The sequence below is a fragment of the Rhododendron vialii genome, chromosome 1a, assembly GCF_030253575.1.
Source record: "Rhododendron vialii isolate Sample 1 chromosome 1a, ASM3025357v1".
Lineage (NCBI taxonomy): Eukaryota > Viridiplantae > Streptophyta > Magnoliopsida > Ericales > Ericaceae > Rhododendron > Rhododendron vialii.
In genome coordinates this window covers 3,065,740-3,084,006 of record NC_080557.1, presented here as the reverse complement: position 1 = coordinate 3,084,006, position 18,267 = coordinate 3,065,740, and the positions used below count along the sequence as shown (strand labels likewise).

The window sequence follows — 18,267 nt, the reverse complement described above, 5'->3', positions numbered from 1 at the left end:
TTGAAACGAAACAACATTTTGTTAACATTTTATCTTTCTTTTTTGAACGGCAACATTTTATCTTTCATCCTCCAATTGCTTCTCTAAATTGAAAATTTGTATTTTTCTTTTAACAAAAGTGGCTTCAAATTGGGTAGTAGACTCTCAAATTTTCAAATTGAATGAGTTTGGTGTTCATTGTTGATTGAATAAGCCAGGTGCTCAATGTTAAACATTTTTGGAGTATGAAAAATAGTTCATGGTGTTCATTTTGCTCTGTTGCTTCTAATGTGAAGTCATTTTCAATCTGTGCCCAGTTTTTTTTTTTTTGAAATGGTCAATGACATATATCATTCAAAGCCCGAAGGCAATACACAAATCATCAAAAGATTAGGAGAGAACCAAAACTACCTAATCCTAGATACAAGCACCTACTGCAAATGCAGGCCGGTAAAACGTCGGTACATAAGAACCAATCATAAAAGAGGTAGCAGATAAACCAACAGAGGTCCCCAGTTCAAACCTTAGGAGCGCACATGTGAAATCAGCTAGCTTCACCACCGTGATATCCACAAGCCAGACTAATGAAACTGCTGTCATTGTTTGGGACTTCATTTGTGTGATGGGCCATTTACACATGGACTGGACTCGACCTGTTTGTCCACCCTGAGTCCATTTCAATAATTGACATTGTTCACTTTTTAGATCTTGTCGAGATCATTAACAAAGATACAAAAACAAATGTCATTTGATAGAATTCGGAACATATTATATATTAAGATAAATAGGTTAAATGGGTTGTGATTCCGTGTCGTAATCTTTTTTTTTCTCAATATATTCAATTTTGGTGAGATCGGAGAGGGCCCAAAAATGGACCAACATGAAGGTCAGTCCATTTAATTTTACGTGGGGATCCAATACCAAACAAGACTCTGAATTGAGTGCCAGAATTTGGAATTATGCAAGGCCATTTTTCTAAGTTTCAAAACTATTCTCTCGTTTATACCCTTTATATTTTCCAAAGTTTAGGGCATTTAGCTCAGTATCACTTGATTTACTTGTGTCACATGTTCTATACAGGGAACTGTTAGCCCAAAGTTTCTCCGAAAAGAATATGACTACGTACATGGGGTACATTCCTCAGCATACATGCGTCTTTGGGACCCATTTGGATCCCTCAAAGTCAAAGATGATTCAAGCCGCTAGTTTTGTTCAAAATATGTTGTTTCCAAGCACATAAGACCATTCACAAAGCCTTCGTATTAAGAGAGGTTATTGAGTGCTCTTGGAGCAATGGCTCACACCATTTACAATGTATCACATGTCACTTTGTCCCTTAACTTACCAACACAAGAAGGTACACCAGTTATGTAGTTTTCAGCAATTCCAATGCACTTTGAATGCCACATGGCCTTGATCTAAGACCAATATTTCATAATTTCTCTTGTATTGCTGGCAAGTTTGTTTGATCGCACATGGGCATTGAATTGGACTATATATCTATACAGGGAAAGACTACAATACACACCTCTTATTTGGATGTATATCATATACACCCCCCAAAATGTTATGAATTATAGAGAAAATATTACGAATCGTATTGCTAAAAAGTTATGAATCGTATAAAGATTACGAGATACACCAAAATGTTATGAATCATAATGAAAATGTTACGAATCGTACTGCTGAAAAGTTATGAATTCTAGGACAAAAGTTACGAAACACACTAAAATATTGTGAATAAACCATAAAATAGGTACATATAGTACACCCTTTTAAGGGGTGTATATCGTAGATTTTCCATATATCAAAGGGACTAGACTTTCGGTATTCAATTACCGGCCAAATAGCATCTCTGATGCGCAGAAAGCTCTTGTCGTTCCGGTGTATCCGGATTTAGTCCCCTACAGATAGTCATAGTGATGTGATGCGAACAATATTTCCTGGCAGAGACAACATAGTACCATACATGCACTTCCATTTTGTGTACCAAAAGGAATGTCTCGAGATTCCCGTGTTTGGAGGTTCGTATATAATTAATCTACGAAAATAAAGGTACACCAGTTTTTGTTTACAGAGAGAGGACCAGGCTGCAAGAAAAAAAAGACCCATATTCTTGTCTAAACTGAGCATTGAGCAGTAGACAGACACTATGAATGGAATTCAATGGCGACACCCAACTAACCTTCAATTACATATGAACCAAACAGATTATGAGGAATCCTTACTCAACGAATAGTTACCGTAGATATATGATGCGAATCCCCAGAAGGTAATGATCAGAGACAATATTTTGAATCCACTCATAGGGTCCTTCAACAATATAACTGCAGCAATGCTTGTGATAGGCACCCTCACTGCATTAAGAACACCAGCTAAGACAGTTGAAGCCAAGAAAAGCACAGCAGTGCTTCCCAAAACTCCCAACTGGAAAGTAATAGCACCCCAGATAAGAACCATGATATACGAGACTTTTCCGCCCTCGAAACTCCTGGCCTCGGAACTCATCCCTTGGAAAGCGTTGTCCGTGATCATCCCAATTGTGGTGAACACAAAGGCGAAGAAAGAAACCATTACTTGTTGCTCTAGAACAACATGGAACGATCTCCTTCCGAGCAGTTTCAGGAAGACAAGCTCCGAGAGGGCAAATATGAGCCCGTGGAGAGCAGACCCCATGATATCCCAAACGAAGCCAATGATGTATTGGCTGTCAGTGACATCCCCGTATCTATCGGAACTCGAATCCAATCCAATGATCGCCATAGCGGCGGTAATGATCACGATTGCATTTATTGTAGAAGCGTTGATTTTGTTTTTCACAAAAACGTATCCAAACAGGGCCGAAAACACTAAGGATGATGACGCTAAAAGAGAAGCAGTTGATGCTGGGAGATATGCATATGCATATGCGTACATGAGGTTATCAGCCGCACTTAAGAAACCCAATACAATATAGGAAAGCGTGAGTTTTATGGTAAGGGGAGAGGGACAAGTTTTGCAAAAGAAGTATGTGGGAATGAGGATTAAAGCCGTCAGTGGCCACCCTGCAACAGCAACCCATGAAATGATCCATTTGCTCTTCCCTCCGTTGGAATAATAGACACGTGAGAGGAGACTAGAAGCAGGGAATGCCACGAGCATTGCTCCGCTGCTTAGGAGTAGAAGAACCCAATATGAGATTGGCTTGCTTATATATGTTCCCCACACCATTCTCTTGTAAGTGGAAATCTTGTCCATAAATGAAACAGGTGGTTTTGGTGCTCCCTCCTCCATGCCTTCCGGTGCTCCCTCCTCCATGCCTTCCCCTACCATGGATGGTCATAACAAATACCAAACAGAAGCGATGGTGTCAGGTCAGATGTTCCCATCATGAAAGGTGAATCCATGAAACACAAGAATGATGCATCTGCAGACTTTGAAGATGTATAAGACATAACATGCACAAACAAATGCTTGAAAATCAACTACTCCGTTTGTATACAGAACTTAAACGATATTGGAAACTGGTGCTTTTTCAGGTGCAGGAAATGATAATTGGGTAGCAAAACAAGTTCCTGTGTTGGTTTCAGAGAAGTTTGATACATCCCAAAATGAGTACGATTGTGTCTACTAGAGCTGTAAGACAATCCAATGGTAGGTCATCGGCTAATTAACATTCAGTGGAATTTATTCAAAAAACTCATGGTAAAATTAGCAGCTGAACCAAAAGTTAATCATAGCAACTAAATTGGCCAAGAACATATTGGCAAGGCGATGCAATACGATTAAAGAAAACTAAAAAGTCATAGCAAATTAACACCACAAATTATCGTAACATTTGCACCCCATGGCATAATAATTTCACCACAAATGGTGAATAACCTTTTCCTCAAAACGCCATAACATTGTTACAATCACTTACTTTATGTTGTCCCTTCGTAAGATCCATCACAAATTGACATAACGTTCACCACAAAAGGAAATGTCTAAACATTTTTATGGTGCTCCAGTGGTTCGAAGCTTACTCCCATGAGGTTTGGTGACTAGCAGAACATAGGACTCGTGCCTATCGAACACAAGGAATGAGCTTCTTGTCACCGTGCCCCTCGATGGGAATGGGGATGGATCTCTGTGCTAGTTCTAGCAGCACATTCCATTCCTCTTTTCAATACCAAATTCTCTATCCAGTACTCAACTTTCCAACTGCATAACTTTTTCCACTCAAAATCAGCCACCCAAAAACCCACAAGGATTTGTTCCGGTAACTGTAGCGAACAACATGTCATAGAACACAATTTGTACAAAATTTGCCAATTTCAATTACCCAGAAGCAATAAGAAACACCCACAAATCATAACAACTAACAAGCATATTACATTCACATGTAAGAAATATGCATATAGTCCAGCACAGCAAAAGTGATCGAATCCACCAGAGCATCTCCATCCCTAACCCCTTTTCTTGAATCAAAACCAAAATTTGAGTAAACCCTAAAATTCACTCCAGTTCTTGACTCAAAACCAACTCCCAATTGAGTTCTACTCAAATTTTTTATTCAAATCAAAGGAAAGGAGACTCAAATTCTTATTCAATCCCTCTCAAATTAACAGCTATGTCAATAAGGAAGCTTTTACTCAAATAGTAATACTGGCGGATCAGTGAAATTGAGCTCACCTGGTTCGATAAGTGGCTGTTGCATTTAAACCCAGAAACTGCGTGAGCCGGAAAACTGGGGAATAATGAGAGCTCAGTCACGCCTGGCCTGGTGGGTGTTGTAGCAAATTCTGGTCGAGCATAATTGACTATTTTGGATAAATAATCCTTCACATTATTATTTTTTACTATCTTTATTTAATTTTTATATATATTTATTAATTTTACGTCAATTTTTTTTATAAATAATTTCTCTGCGTTGTGAAAACACTAAGTGAATTTTTCCACGTACAAAAAATTTGGCTAAACTGGTCAACCCCACTAATAAACTTGGTTGGAGGGTAAAAGGGACCACTTTCTTTTGTTCTCGTTTTTGTTCTTTAATTGGATTTTATTATGCTGTTGATAGCTGTATTTTTTTGAGAAAAATTGAAAACCACGTTTTTCTTGCAATTAATTAATAATGGGGAAGGCTTTTCGGCAATCGGACAGGGGGTGTGTGCTGTGCAGCTTCGCGCAGCACAGCGTGCTGCACGGCTTCCGACGAGGCTTTTCCGGCATCGGTCCGACGATCGGAGACGTTCACCACGTAGAGCTCGTCGAGTTCTACATGTGCATCAAAAATCAGCTCGATCAAATATCGTTAAGGGCCTCATCGGAACATATATAACTTGAAAAAAAATGAATCCTAATGGATACGAAACACTGGATCAAAACCACTAAATCCATTTTTTTTCAAGTTATATATGTTTGGATGAGGCCTTTAACAATATTTGATCGAGCTGATTTTTGGTGCTCTTGTAGAACTCGACGAGCTCTACGCGGTGAACGTCTCTGATCGCCGGACCGATGCCGGAAAAGCCTCGCCGGAGGCCGTGCAGCACGCTGTGCAGCACGAAGCTGCACAGCACACACCCCCTGTCCTCGGCAATCTTAATGCAACTTCCAAGTTTTGGGGCTTTGCGCAGTTTATTTTAATGATCAAAATTGTTCAATTTGTAGAATATGTTGAGAATATTAACCCTGTCAAAAGGGTAAATTAAATTTTATGTTGATTTGAAAACAAATACTTTGTCTAGAAAAGTATTGACTCTTTTCGTGATTTGCAAACCGTTTTCTAAAGATTAGTGATGCTATATTGACTCTATCAAAAATATTAAAAATGTAGACCAATATTTTTTTAGGCCACAATGAACTATCAATACATGGCTAGGGAGGGCTAACTTTTAAAACAAGATAAGATGGGATATCGACATGGACATAGAGGGCAAAATGTTTGAATTCAAATTTTTATGTTTGAATGAGCCAACCATTCCGGCCGCCCATTATGTTAATGGAGAATTCGAAATTTAATTCGAACAATGGATGGTTTGAATTCGTAGAAATTCGAATTAAATCCGAGCCATCTATATCGATATGGATGGTCGGATCGACCGTAGTGCGGCTGCCCCTCCCAGTCCCCATCTTATATGTAAAGTTTGAATTTGTCTTCTTTATGTTGAGTAAGCTAAGCCCAAAAAATATACGAGAGCATTATAAATATCAACTCTAGAGTTTTAGGTAGATGATGTGACGATTTTAAGAGCTTTTCTTTCTCATTCAAGTACGTTTTGTGTTCATACGTTATTACATGGGCATAAAATCTTTTTACACAGTCTCAGATAAATTTTCTTTATCCATCTCTTTTTACTTATTACTTTAAAAAATCTCCTTCAAAATCACAATCGAACTGGGCCTCCGTAATAACAAAATAAGCCCAATGCAGAACCATTCATATACAATGGTACTAGGCCAGCCTAGGTTATTAAAACTATGTTAACCCCATGAGTTTGCCTAAAAAATCCTTAAAACCCACAAACATGAATGGTCTTCGTTTTAATAAGGGAAAAGAAAATGATTTTCGCATTACTCCTTTTATTTACTTGCACTCATTTTCTTGTTTTCATTCATATGAAATTATCAAACAATCCTTGTTTATTCGCTCACTTTTTTACACGTAAAGGGCATTTTTGTTTATTTTACGTGAATAAAAAAGAGTGCCATTGGATAAACAGTACAATAATCATTTTCTTGGAGGGAAAAAAAAAGCTTGGAGCACAACAACGAACTCGAGAATGCTGTCGAGCAGCTCCCCTGCCGAGCGATTGCATATCTCAGCACGGACGGTTCGAATCGAATATAAGCACATACAAATCTAAACCATCCATTATTCGGATAAGATCCGAACCGTCAATTATTAACATAAGTAGGCGGATCGGCCATTCTACACCACTCTACAAAGAGATGAGGTCCCACAACAAGTGGGGTTCACAACAGGGGTCACTGTATCAGAGTCAAACAGTCCAGAAAGGAACGTGCGCACCTACTCCTGACGCCGTTAAAAGAAAACGTCAACGATCCTCGTTTCCCGCACCCCTAAAGTAACGGCCGCATGAAACGGCGTGGGTAAAAGAAACCAAATATCCGAAGCACCTGAGACAACACCGGTCAAAAGGTCAAAAGCCACATAAATGCAAATGAATCAAACGAATAAACAAAAAAAAACACACACACACACTTCCCACTTTGAACGACACGAAAAACATTCGGATTCGGTCACCAAAATCAATGCAAAAAAGGTTTCTTATTGGAGGCCTCGTTTGGCTACTAGCCTACTACCCACCTAAAAATTGAATTTTGCAAAAACTAGGTTTGAAGTACTATAAAATAAGAGGATCAAAAAAAAAAAAAAGTACTATAAAATAAATTACTCGTAGTGGTTTCGTTATCAAAATCAGACCCTATTCGGTTTGGACTGGGGGGAGCTGCTGTCCCGGCCGAGGAGGTCCCGCTACAGTCTTGCTTCGATAATCGAAAACGTTTACATACTTGATCAAATATCATTAAGTGCCTGATTGAAACACATATAACTTGCCAATAATGGGTTCTAGTAAATTTGATCTAGTGTTTCGGATCCATTCTTTTTTAAGACAAAAAGGTTTCGATTAGACATTTAATGATATCTGATCGAGCTGATTTTTTACATACTTGTTCAACTCGACGAGCTCTACGAAGTGAACGTTTCCGATCATTGGAGCAAGACCGGAGCACGGCCCCTTTGGCCGAGATAGCAGGCTGCTGTCCCTTTCGAGTTGAGGAAAGTTTTTAAGAGTAATGAGTAGAGAGAGATAGATAGAGAAAATTTATTGAAAATCGTGCGTTTTGAGACCCCAAATGAACAAGCCTTTAGATCTAGAAATAGTTTTTCAATAATTCGAACTAGAATTTGAATATTTTTCTGGAAAAATATAGAGTTTTTTCAGGAAAAATATGCTTACATGTGCTGAAGGAATGAATGAAAGATCCAGCTTCTCACTGGTCTAGGATCTTACCATCGGTTTTGAGGACTCACCACAAGGGCCCTTCGACAATTATCTAGTTGGTTTCTCACGCTAGATTTTATTTGTTAATTCGGTAGTGACAACGAATTTAACAGAAACGATGACACGATTTTAACAAATTAATCTAAACGAAATGCTTGGAGGTCGGAAAAATGAATCGTTGAAGAAGAGTCAATCGGCGACCGCTACGACTTGAAATTGGATTGGTCCATTCCTTCCACGAATCTTCGTTAGATCACATTTTCTCTTCTTCTTCTTCTTTTTTAATGAATATTAATGAGCAAAATCAAGAAGAAAACAAATAATAATAATAATAATTGACTTTCATTTACTTCATTCTCTATCGTGCTTAAACAACTCAAACTCACAAAATAAAATGAGACAATCCAAACAGGCGATTAGTCATACAAGTAAAAGTTTTCATTACTATGAAAATCACATTTTGCCTCCTACCCAATTCATACTAAAACATCCGATACATACAAGATTGCCATAAAAATTTAAAAAGATTTGGGCGCTCTGTGTTTAGAACTTGAGAAAAGTGAAAAAAAATTAAGAGAAAAGAAAATAAGAGAACTTGTACTGTGCACAATTTTAAATTTTTTTATTTTCTCTCATTTTACTCCAAACCAAACTATAGGAGAGATTTTATTTTATTTTTAAAATTTTTTCTACCCTTTTCTTACAAGTTCCAAACACACCATAAAAGATTTCGGTTGTGTTTGGTTGAGAGTTTAGTTTAGTTTAGTTTTGATAGTGGGTGGAGAAAGAAATAGAGTAATGATTGAAGATAGGGGTAATGATTGGAGAGAGATAGAGAGAGATGGGAAAGTAATAATTGAAAAAATAGGGTAATGATTGGAGAAAGAAATAGGGTAATGATTGAAAACAAAACTAAAACTAAAACTAAACCACGAACCGAACAAAGCCGAATTCATAACTAATGGTAATAAAATACTGTACTTACACACCAAAAACCGCTCGAGAAAACCTTTACTCTCTCTCTCTCTCTCTCTCCACCTTCGAATCGGCCATGGACGAGAGTAAGCAGCAGCAGCAGAGTCTCGATTCTCTTGAAGAAGCAGAGAAGACGACGTCGTCGGTAGATGAAGAAGAAGAAGAGGAGGAGGAAGAAGAATTGGACGAAGTTGATGACGACGACGACGACGACGACGACGGTGATGACGGTGGAGGCGAATTTCGCGTCGAGCAGAGGAAGCAACTCGGCGAGTCACCGAAAAATGAAGCCCGAGTGAAATCTGAAACCCTAGCCGTGGCGTCGTTGTCGGAGAACGATTTTAAGTCCAATTTCGCTGCTTCTGCTCACCTTCTCTCAGGTATGATCACGCGATTAGTTATTTATATATACTCTTGTCGCTCTGTGTGTATGTGTGCGTATGCATGTGTGTAATTTGGAGTGTAATTGGGGGTTAAAAAGGGTAATGATGTGACAGAGGTGCCGGTGGATTATGCTCTGCTACGGCCGCTGGAGTCGCCTAATTTCAAGGTTAGGACTTTTCTCTCTCTCACTCACTGCTCTGCTGTTTTTTATGTTATTTTATATTTCTCCCATTTCTGTGGTGCTCTGTTCTAGTTTCTTTTCTTGTTGACGGGTATACGCGTGCGGATTGCCATGACTGTGATTTGTTTCTCTACTAGACGCCCAGGCACACGTGATGGATTACGTGAAAAGAGGAAAAGTGAACAACTTTCAATTGAGATTAATCCGTAGTAAAATCTGAGGCGTAAAAGTAGAAGAAGGGGAGAAGAAAATTAGAGTGGTGGTTTTTTCTTCTCTTCTTGGCAGTTCTTTGTGTAAGGGGGAGTTTAGGAAATTAAAATTGTGAGCCAAGCTTCCTAACCGCCGTTCACACCATAAAGGGGTGTTCTTTTTATATTAGTAACAGATATTTGTATGTATGTGCTATTGATGAACTTGGTGTGGTACTGGTATTGGTTTCAATTGGGCATTGGGTGGCTCAAAGTATTGAAAATTTCTTTGATTTTTGTTCAACGGAGCTGGTTTATTAATTTGATCAGGAATTATCTGCAATTAGTTAAGACTTTTTAGAGGGCTGGGATGTTCTTTTTCTTTTTCCCCCCAAATGCTGGAAATATGGGTTTCTGTTTTAAAGTCATGCTCTATGTCTACAAGGACAGAGCCTTAATACATTTTTGGGGGTTGCCGAAGCTTGGGAAACAAATTTCCATCCATGGGAAACGTTTATAATTGTGCCGCTCGTATAGAGTTTTCTGGCAAGTATAATTCCACACTATATACTCTGGTGGTGGTGGTGTTGACAGGGGGCTGCTATCATAAAGACCTGCCAGTTATATTTTGCTGGTTCAGGTGTTGATCAACCTGAAATTGATGAGCATATCGAAGATGAGATTCACCTTGAATTCTGAAAACTGTCGGAATCCTCCATCAATCTGTATATGATCCCTACTAGTGATGGGTGAGTGTGGTGGAATATTGATTAAAGAGAGGGCTTTGTGTCGGAACAGAGAAGTAAATAGAGTACAGAACCGGAATAGGATGTTTTCTGATTCGTTTGAACGGTAGAAGTTCTGCAAGAGTGTAAGTTAAGTGATTGCTGTGCTTTTGGCTTGTGTGGAAGTAATTGTAATAAACAGCCAATGATATCTGAAGTCCGTCCCCTTTTGCAAAGTCCTTGATACCTTAATTGCATCTGTTCCTCTACCACCTGGCCGTTAACTACTATATTCTACGTGTATTTGATACATATTCTCTCGATGGCACTTCCTCCGAGGGTGCGTAGTCCCATTGTTTTATACATCCAGTGTTACTCTTTGATTTCAGTTTGTCTTTTCACTACTGTCCAGTATTCTGGATATTGTATTTGCCGTACAGCATTTTACCTCCAGAACAAGTTGTTTGAAAGACCTTATGCCGTCTTTACCAAGAGCATTCCCTTTTTTCTAGAAAGCATGTAAATAATTTCTTTAGGGTGCCAACTAAGTCATCTAGTTTAGGGAAAAGGGTGATTGGTGAATTGTCTTGATAAACACAACCATGCCTTATTGCTGCTATGGAATCAATGGCATATGTATCCATCTTTTTGAAATATACATACTGCTATGTCTCAACAATCTATTTTTCATTGTCCTTGCAAAGGAAGGAAGTAGGATAGGGCAGAAATGTTTGGTTACGGTTTGTCGTGATGCCGAATCTTTGACATATAGAACATTGACAACTGAATCATAGGTACAGTGAGAGTTACGACGAGGTTGGAGGCAAAGGAAGCAAATCTTTAACTCCGGTTGATTAATTGGAGGTGTTAGCTTATGCAAGCTATGTCATTGGGCAGCCGCCTTGGCATTGCTTGAGCGACGGGCCTTGAACTAAGTGACTGCTCGACCTAGTGTTACTGGTCAATTACAAAATTTAAGGAATAAGTTGTTGCAACGGAATCCAGGGCTGAGTTGGGGGGAGTACCAACTAACCTTCTCTTTTACAACTTTTAATTTTACTTAAAGCATTCATCACAAATAGTGCATAGAGTATCCTAGTCCTGCGAGAAAATCGTTTTGAGCCTAGTGAGGCTTGAATCCATGTGTTTAATATGGATTAAACTATCAAATGGCCTTTAATTACAAGCCTGCTATGGCTCGAGCGACATCAATTACTGAACTGCGCCAAGGCCCTATTGACCAAGTGTTAAGCAGTTAGCTCTTAATTTTTTTTAAGTCCTTTTCGATGTCTACCTGAGGACCTCTTTGAGTGTATTGGAAATTTGGAATGGGGATACTTCCTCCTAGCTCCAAGTCAAGTGAAAAAAGAAGAATGAACTTTTAATCCTTGATTGGTTTCCAAGGCACATGATGTTATACGTTCCCCTCTTGAAATAAATAATATGAACTTAATGAAGCTTGAACCTAGGGTGCGTGCATCGATTAAGCACAATTAAGCACAAATCTTACTTTTCCTTTGGATTGAACTTTCAGAGTAGTTAACAGATACCCCTTGAAGGAAAAAGAGTAGCACTCCTAGTTAACACCCACACAGACACCTATATGGCTGAACTTACCACATAAATTAGTGAAACTAAATTGTAGAATGTCTTAGCAATCACATGGGTGGGCAGTAGCTCAGGCCCATCGCTGGAGGTTTTTGAGCTAAATCGATTGTAAATTTTGACATTCAAATCTTCAAGTTGGGCACAACTTTTGCTCGAATTGGAGTTTCGTTAAGAGAGATATGGTCTATAGAAATTGACCATGGCTGTGGGTAGAAGCTGCAACTCAAGGGCGGAGCTACGTGGGTCAAGTGGGGTCACTTGACCCTACTGATTTCCACATTTATGCATTATATTTGTTAATTTTTTCCTACCCTGATGATTATAACATTTATCCGTTAAATTGTACTACATTTTGTGTGTTTGACTTCACGATTTGAAGGACATTGTCCCAAGTACGAAGCAATCCCGCTAAAACTATAAATATGCCATATTTTTAACAGTAGAATTTCACTAACCAACTTGTGGATAATCCTTATACAGTGTTAAAGAAGTTAGAATTTTAATTCTCATATTTCGATTAGAATACACATTTGCGAACTTCTGTGCATACACAGTTCATAATATCGAGACAATTTTTGCACAATATTGCTTCCCAAAGGGCTGTCAATCACCAATAATTTTCTAGTACTAATACATTTGATTTTTTTATTAGCAAATAAGAAGAAGATCAAGTATGTTTCTAAATATTGACCCCACTGTCAGATATTCTTGGCTCCGCCCCTGCCACAATTGCAAGCTTGGTCGACCAGCCTATTGCATAACTAGCATCGTAATCAACCAAGACTATAAGACATGGGTTTGGTTCACTAACTGGCACAAATTTGACAAGACATGCCGTTTACAGCCGTTGCAATTTAAACCTATTATGGGATTAACACCTCAAAACGGAAAAACTAATGATTAGGATTTTAGACTAAATACAACTGATTGATAATTCACCTTCCCAAACTAGAAAATCATAAAATCTAAGAGAGGTAAAGCTTGTCTCTTTGAATATTCATATAACAAGTTTAGAGTTGAGCAAGCTTGAAGATTTGAAATTTTGTTATAAACACACATGAATTTGTGACTATAGACTAGGAGTATTGTTGTAGCTTGGGGTTTATCCTAGAAACCCATTGTGCTTTATGTGTTGAGGAAGACCTTGGCGGTAAGCTTACGAATTCCACTGTTCGAGTTGGTTGAGAGGTTGTGGCCCTGCCCTTGCAGGCGACCTTGTAATACCCTTTTAAGCTTTGTGAAATAAATTCCATTGGAGGGTGTTGGGATTTGTCCCACATCGGTTAATTATCTCCTCCAAAACTAGTATATGAGCCTAGGCAGCCTCTCCACTCTTCGCCAATTGGTTTGGAGTTGGATGCTTTAACATGGTATCAAAGCTAGACTTTCGGAGGCTTTTCCCCTTTGTTTGTGCCATAGTTACACTTTGTTTCATTGTGATCCGTGTGTTCCGGATCCTTTGTTAACCTCTCCACGTGCGAATCGGGGGTCGCACGTGCGGGGGAGTGTTGGAATTTGTCCCACATCGGTTAATTATTTCCTCTAAAACTAGTATATGAGCCTGGGCAGCCTCTCCACTCTTCGCCAATTGGTTTGGAGTTGGATGCTTTAACAGAGGGAATCTTCTGGATTGTTGTTGGCAATCTGAGGGGGTTCTTGGGTGCCATTTGACTGAAACCAAGATACTTGTGTGTTTGAAAATTCACTAGAAAGGTTCCTTGTGTTTGCTGCTATTGGTGATTCAAGTGGGCAAAATCGTTTAGAAGGTTCTTGGTGTGCCGCGTTGAGGTGAAAACATCGAACAAAATGTAGTGGAGGACTATTAGGAAGTGTTGTGGGATTCTCATTTCTCAGTACAAAATCTACAAGAAATGCTATTAGGACTTGGGAGATCCTAACTCGTAATAGCTTAGGTTGAAAGATATACCAAGAAATCAAAAATGGGGGGGTTCAGATTTTGGGTCAACCTACTAAAATTCCATTTGAGATATTGAGGAAGACCGGGTGCCCTAGTGTGCTAATTGTTCAATGTTTTGTTTGAGTCCAAGATTCGCAGATTTTTGAGTCTCAAATTGGGAATTGCTACGTATCTTAGATGAATTATTTAGGTGTAACAATTGATTAGTGAGAGCAACCTAATCAATCATACCACCTTGACTTAGGTTAAGACAGAGAATCTTAAGTGAATAATCCTTCATGTACTCAATCTCTCAGTTTTGATTCCAAAAGCATTCTTGAAACATATTGCATAAGTGAGCAAATTTAACCATAGGAATATAGGATACAAATTAAATCGAATCCATGCAGGGGAAGATAGGAAAAGAGGGAGGATGTGATTGTAAACTTGGAATTCCCGCAAACCCCATTTCCCCACCCCCCCCCCCCCCCCCCCCCACACACACACACACACACACCAACCACCACTTTCCGAATGACCGTGGCATGGTTACTTCCATTTTCAAAACTGATATCATGAACAACTAGGGACAGTTTTCACTATTGTGAAAGCTTAGCGCAACCGCAAAACTGTGCAGTTTGTTTTCTATTTTGAAGTTACTCTGGTATGCTACTTTTGTCTCTCTTTATTTGTAAAATTGTGCGCCATCAGTATTGTAAGGAAAGTTGAAGAAAAAATGCATTGGCTTACTTCCAGTCTCTTGGTAGTAATGATTTTCACAACTTTTTCTTGTCCTAATTCTGGGCGTTTTTTACTTGATTTTTCTTCCCTACGTTTTTTCTTAGAAGCCTGTTGTTTTTTATGGTTGCTTCTCTCTCTCTCTCTCTCTCTCTCTCTCTCTCTCTCTCATGCATAGACACAACATCCATGGTAACATGTCTCTTTAATCTTTATGCATAGTGTTGTTACACTGTTGTAGGTTGAAATTCATCTGATCATTTTCTTTTTGCAGGATCAAGTTGGGAAGTCCCACCAACAAGCTTTGGTAAGTGTAATAACCGAAGCTGCTCAATCGCAGTTACAGAATGAGGTGACTAAGTCACCTCAGTGTCCAACTTCTTCATCTGAATTGTCACCAACTTCTGTTACGCAGTCCATTTCATCAGGCCCAACTAACAAAAAACTGTCACTAGTAGCTAACACCAATAGTGCATGTATGCCGGAAGTGGTACGGCAGAATTCTTCCAACCGTAAAAGTATACTGTCCACTGATGGCTATAATTGGCGTAAGTATGGTCAGAAGCAGGTGAAAATTCCGCAAGGCTCGCGAAGTTACTACAGATGCACATATTCTGAGTGTCACGCTAAAAAGATTGAATTCTCTGATAACTCAAACCGTATGATTGAGATCATTTGTAAAGGCGAGCACAATCATGATCCGCCTAGGAGAATAAATTGCACTAGGGAAAGTAGGCTTGCATTACCTGCTGCACCTAACAGTCCTGGTAGTACAGGTCATCCAGTGAGGGTGCTTAACGATTCAGATCCATCGACTTCTTCAAGAGAAGTCATACAAGAAACACCTGTACTACCTGAGACAAAACGACAGAACTGTATTGGGTCCAACGGGACTGCTGATGTGGACATTAAGGAGGAGCATGTTGATGAACCAGAACCAAAACGAAGGCAAGTTGCTTTTTAGTCTGTTCTCTCATATTCGCGCTTAGTTTTGCTAATTTGATTTCTTTCTTTTTGTTTGGCAGTTGTGCTGTTGATCTGTGCATATTTTGAATTTTCTTCCATTTTTGTTTTAAGTTTGACCTTTAATTAGCTGTCCATATAACCAGAGTGAAGAAAGGCAACACTGCATATTCAGGTCCTCTATGTAAACCTGGCAAGAAACCGAAAATTGTTGTGCACGCAGCCGGTGATGTGGGAATCTCAGGTGATGGCTACAGATGGCGCAAGTATGGACAAAAAATGGTGAAGGGAAATCCTCACCCCAGGTGCATGCCTATCTAACCTTTCTCTTCTGAATCTTATCTCAGTATCTTCTCAGGGTATAAATTTGTTTACCACTTTACCTTAATATAGTCCTCTGTCTAGAGGCATAATGCTGATTGCAGTAGTTCTGCAACACCTTTATCGATAAGTAACTATTAGCCCAATATGTTACTTGAACGCTTTAAGTTTGTACGGGAGTTGGACTCATGTTATATCTGGTGTATGAAGAACTAAGTTTACCCCCATTAACTGACAATGAGAGACAGATTTTACCAAGCCTTGAGTTGGAGTAGATGCTTTTTTTGTGCTTGTTAAGCATGTTGATTACTACCTTGATTTCTTTTTTGAACGGGTTAACTACCTTGATTGGACATGAGGGATTGTTTAAGCCACGATTGCATGGTTTTCTTGATGAAACTTTAGAGAGATTGGCTAATTTAGTCTTTAGAAGCTCATGATTAGCACAAATCATCCAAGTGCACATCATTAGCACATTTTGCCATTGCCCAAATAAATAATCACATAAACTTTCTTGAAGCTTGAGGACTGATCCTCTTATGGCCTAGAAAGAGAACTATTTTCTTGTTAGCTGGTCAAGGTGAGACAAAGTGCCTTTGATCCAGAAACTGCTTGTCAGCTTTTAAACTGCTGAAGTTTTATTTTTCACCTGTATGCTTTGAGAGGAGGGGATTTCTACTCAAGAAGTAACCATTGAACCGGTTTGAGGTTGTGGGTTCGAGCATTAGGGCAATCACTTTTATGCGAATATTGCCTATGATCATGCTTTTATGTAATTTAGCACTCTAGTCCTCCGTTACTGGGTACTGAAGGTGTTTCGAGAGTTAGCGAGCCCATGATTTGACCAAAATGCATGTACTTGATACATTTGAAGTCATCACATGTGCATTATCACTGTCTTGTTTTGAAAACCTTCCTTAATTGTTTCCAGGAACTACTACAGATGCACCTCAGCCGGATGTCCAGTCCGGAAGCACATCGAGAGAGCAGTAGATAACACTACCGCCCTCATAATAACATACAAGGGAGTGCACGATCACGATATGCCTGTACCCAAGAAGCGGCACGGCCCACCTAGTGCTCCTCTTGTTGCTGCTGCTGCACCTGCTTCCATGAACCCAAACTCACAATTCAAGGACACTGAACAAACCCAGAACCAAATATCACCAACCCAATGGTCGGTGGCCACAGGGGGAGGATTAACTAGTGAGGCAATGGATACAGGGGAGGAGAAGGCAATGGAATCTGCTCGAACTCTTTTAAGTATTGGATTTGAAATCAAACAATGCTGAGAAAGCCCATTTGATGGCCCAGGAGAGAGGAAATGTGCAAGTTCATGGGATGAGATAATGAAGATTATTGTAGATTATCAATGGCCTTTCCGCGTTAAGACTAACATGGGTTTCCAAATAAATTATTACATTTTTCGTGTTTTATTATTATTATTTTTTTGGCTATGTTCATTTTGTTTGTTTTGGTTCTGTTGTAGTCTTTAAGCAAAACAGTTGTGTACATTTGGGCACAATTTGCGTTGAATGTTGTTAGTAGTGGATTAGTGTAAAATTGGTTGATACCCATTGCATGACCATCTTTGTATTGCTTGAAATAGATGCGGATAAAAACACGTAACCAATTTCTCTCTCTCTCTCTCTCTCTCTCTCTCTCTCTCTCTCTCTCTGCGCGTGTGTACATGGCAAGAATACGTTTAACCGTCCAAGTAATCCAACTACTTCTTGGTCAAATTGGAGGTGAATGACTTAACCCCGTTAAACTTAACAGGTAGGGATGACGGCAAGTTGCCAAACCCAATCTGAGGTTTGCTACTACTGCCGAACCCGAATCGCAAGCAGATGGGCTTCTTTTTGCCTAGACTGTATCGACAGGTATCGGTTTGGTTTTTCCCAACCCTGGTGGCTGAGGAAGGCCACAAGCGGCGCACGACAGGCATGACAGTTGCAAGTGAGAGGGTGTGACTTAAGTTGGGAACTTTTGTGTTGCTTGAAATAGATGGAGATCCAAATATAAAACCAATTTCTCTCTCTCCAATAAATTCGGAAATTCAAGTTATCCAACCATTTCTTGTTGGTCAAAGTAGAGGTGAATGACTCAGTACCCCAGAAATGGGTTGCCCCACTTTAACTGGCGTGATCTTGCTCTCAACAGTGGAAACAAGCTGCAGAACTACAGAATTCTTTCGTCCACAAACGGCACACACGGAAATGGTGTCACCAAACTACCCATTGTCAATCATTAAAAGCCAGATCTGACCTGCCGATCTTTACTTCTCGAACTACTCCATGACCCGGACCACCGC

The 18,267-nt window shown here is 39.4% G+C and overlaps 2 protein-coding genes across 5 annotated transcripts; one reads left to right on the top strand and one right to left on the bottom strand.

The window, feature by feature from the left end:
• Positions 1-1,959: 1,959 nt before the first annotated feature.
• Positions 1,960-4,786, bottom strand: LOC131303476 (probable purine permease 5). Of its 4 annotated transcripts, none has more exons than XM_058330367.1 (2): positions 4,633-4,786; positions 1,960-3,284 (listed from the first exon to the last, which is right to left on the bottom strand). In XM_058330367.1, the coding sequence occupies exons 1-2, from the start codon at positions 4,655-4,657 to the stop codon at positions 2,191-2,193; spliced, it is 1,119 nt and encodes a 372-aa protein (XP_058186350.1). In that variant the 5' UTR covers positions 4,658-4,786; the 3' UTR covers positions 1,960-2,190. The 4 variants fall into 4 exon arrangements, with proteins under 4 accessions (XP_058186350.1, XP_058186341.1, XP_058186359.1 ...); XM_058330358.1 differs by having other exon boundaries at positions 1,960-3,299; positions 4,633-4,765; XM_058330376.1 differs by having other exon boundaries at positions 1,960-3,385; positions 4,633-4,750.
• Positions 4,787-8,944: 4,158 nt separating this feature from the next.
• On the top strand, positions 8,945-17,530 carry LOC131303467 (probable WRKY transcription factor 32). Its single transcript, XM_058330346.1, has 5 exons — positions 8,945-9,328; positions 9,446-9,498; positions 14,944-15,617; positions 15,779-15,937; positions 16,885-17,530. The coding sequence occupies exons 1-5, from the start codon at positions 9,025-9,027 to the stop codon at positions 17,243-17,245; spliced, it is 1,551 nt and encodes a 516-aa protein (XP_058186329.1). The 5' UTR covers positions 8,945-9,024; the 3' UTR covers positions 17,246-17,530.
• The last annotated feature ends 737 nt before the right edge of the window (positions 17,531-18,267 follow it).

Coding starts and splice junctions, on each gene's coding strand:
- LOC131303467 (XM_058330346.1), top strand. CDS start 9,025: ATGGACGAGAGTAAGCAGCAGCAGCAGAGTCTCGATTCTCTTGAAGAA. Junction 9,499..14,943: donor TGGAGTCGCCTAATTTCAAG/GTTAGGACTTTT, acceptor TTCTTTTTGCAG/GATCAAGTTGGGAAGTCCCA. Junction 15,938..16,884: donor AAGGGAAATCCTCACCCCAG/GTGCATGCCTAT, acceptor AATTGTTTCCAG/GAACTACTACAGATGCACCT.
- LOC131303476 (XM_058330358.1), bottom strand. CDS start 4,657: ATGCAACAGCCACTTATCGAACCAG. Junction 3,300..4,632: donor ACAGCCACTTATCGAACCAG/GTGAGCTCAATT, acceptor GGTATTTGTTAT/GACCATCCATGGTAGGGGAA.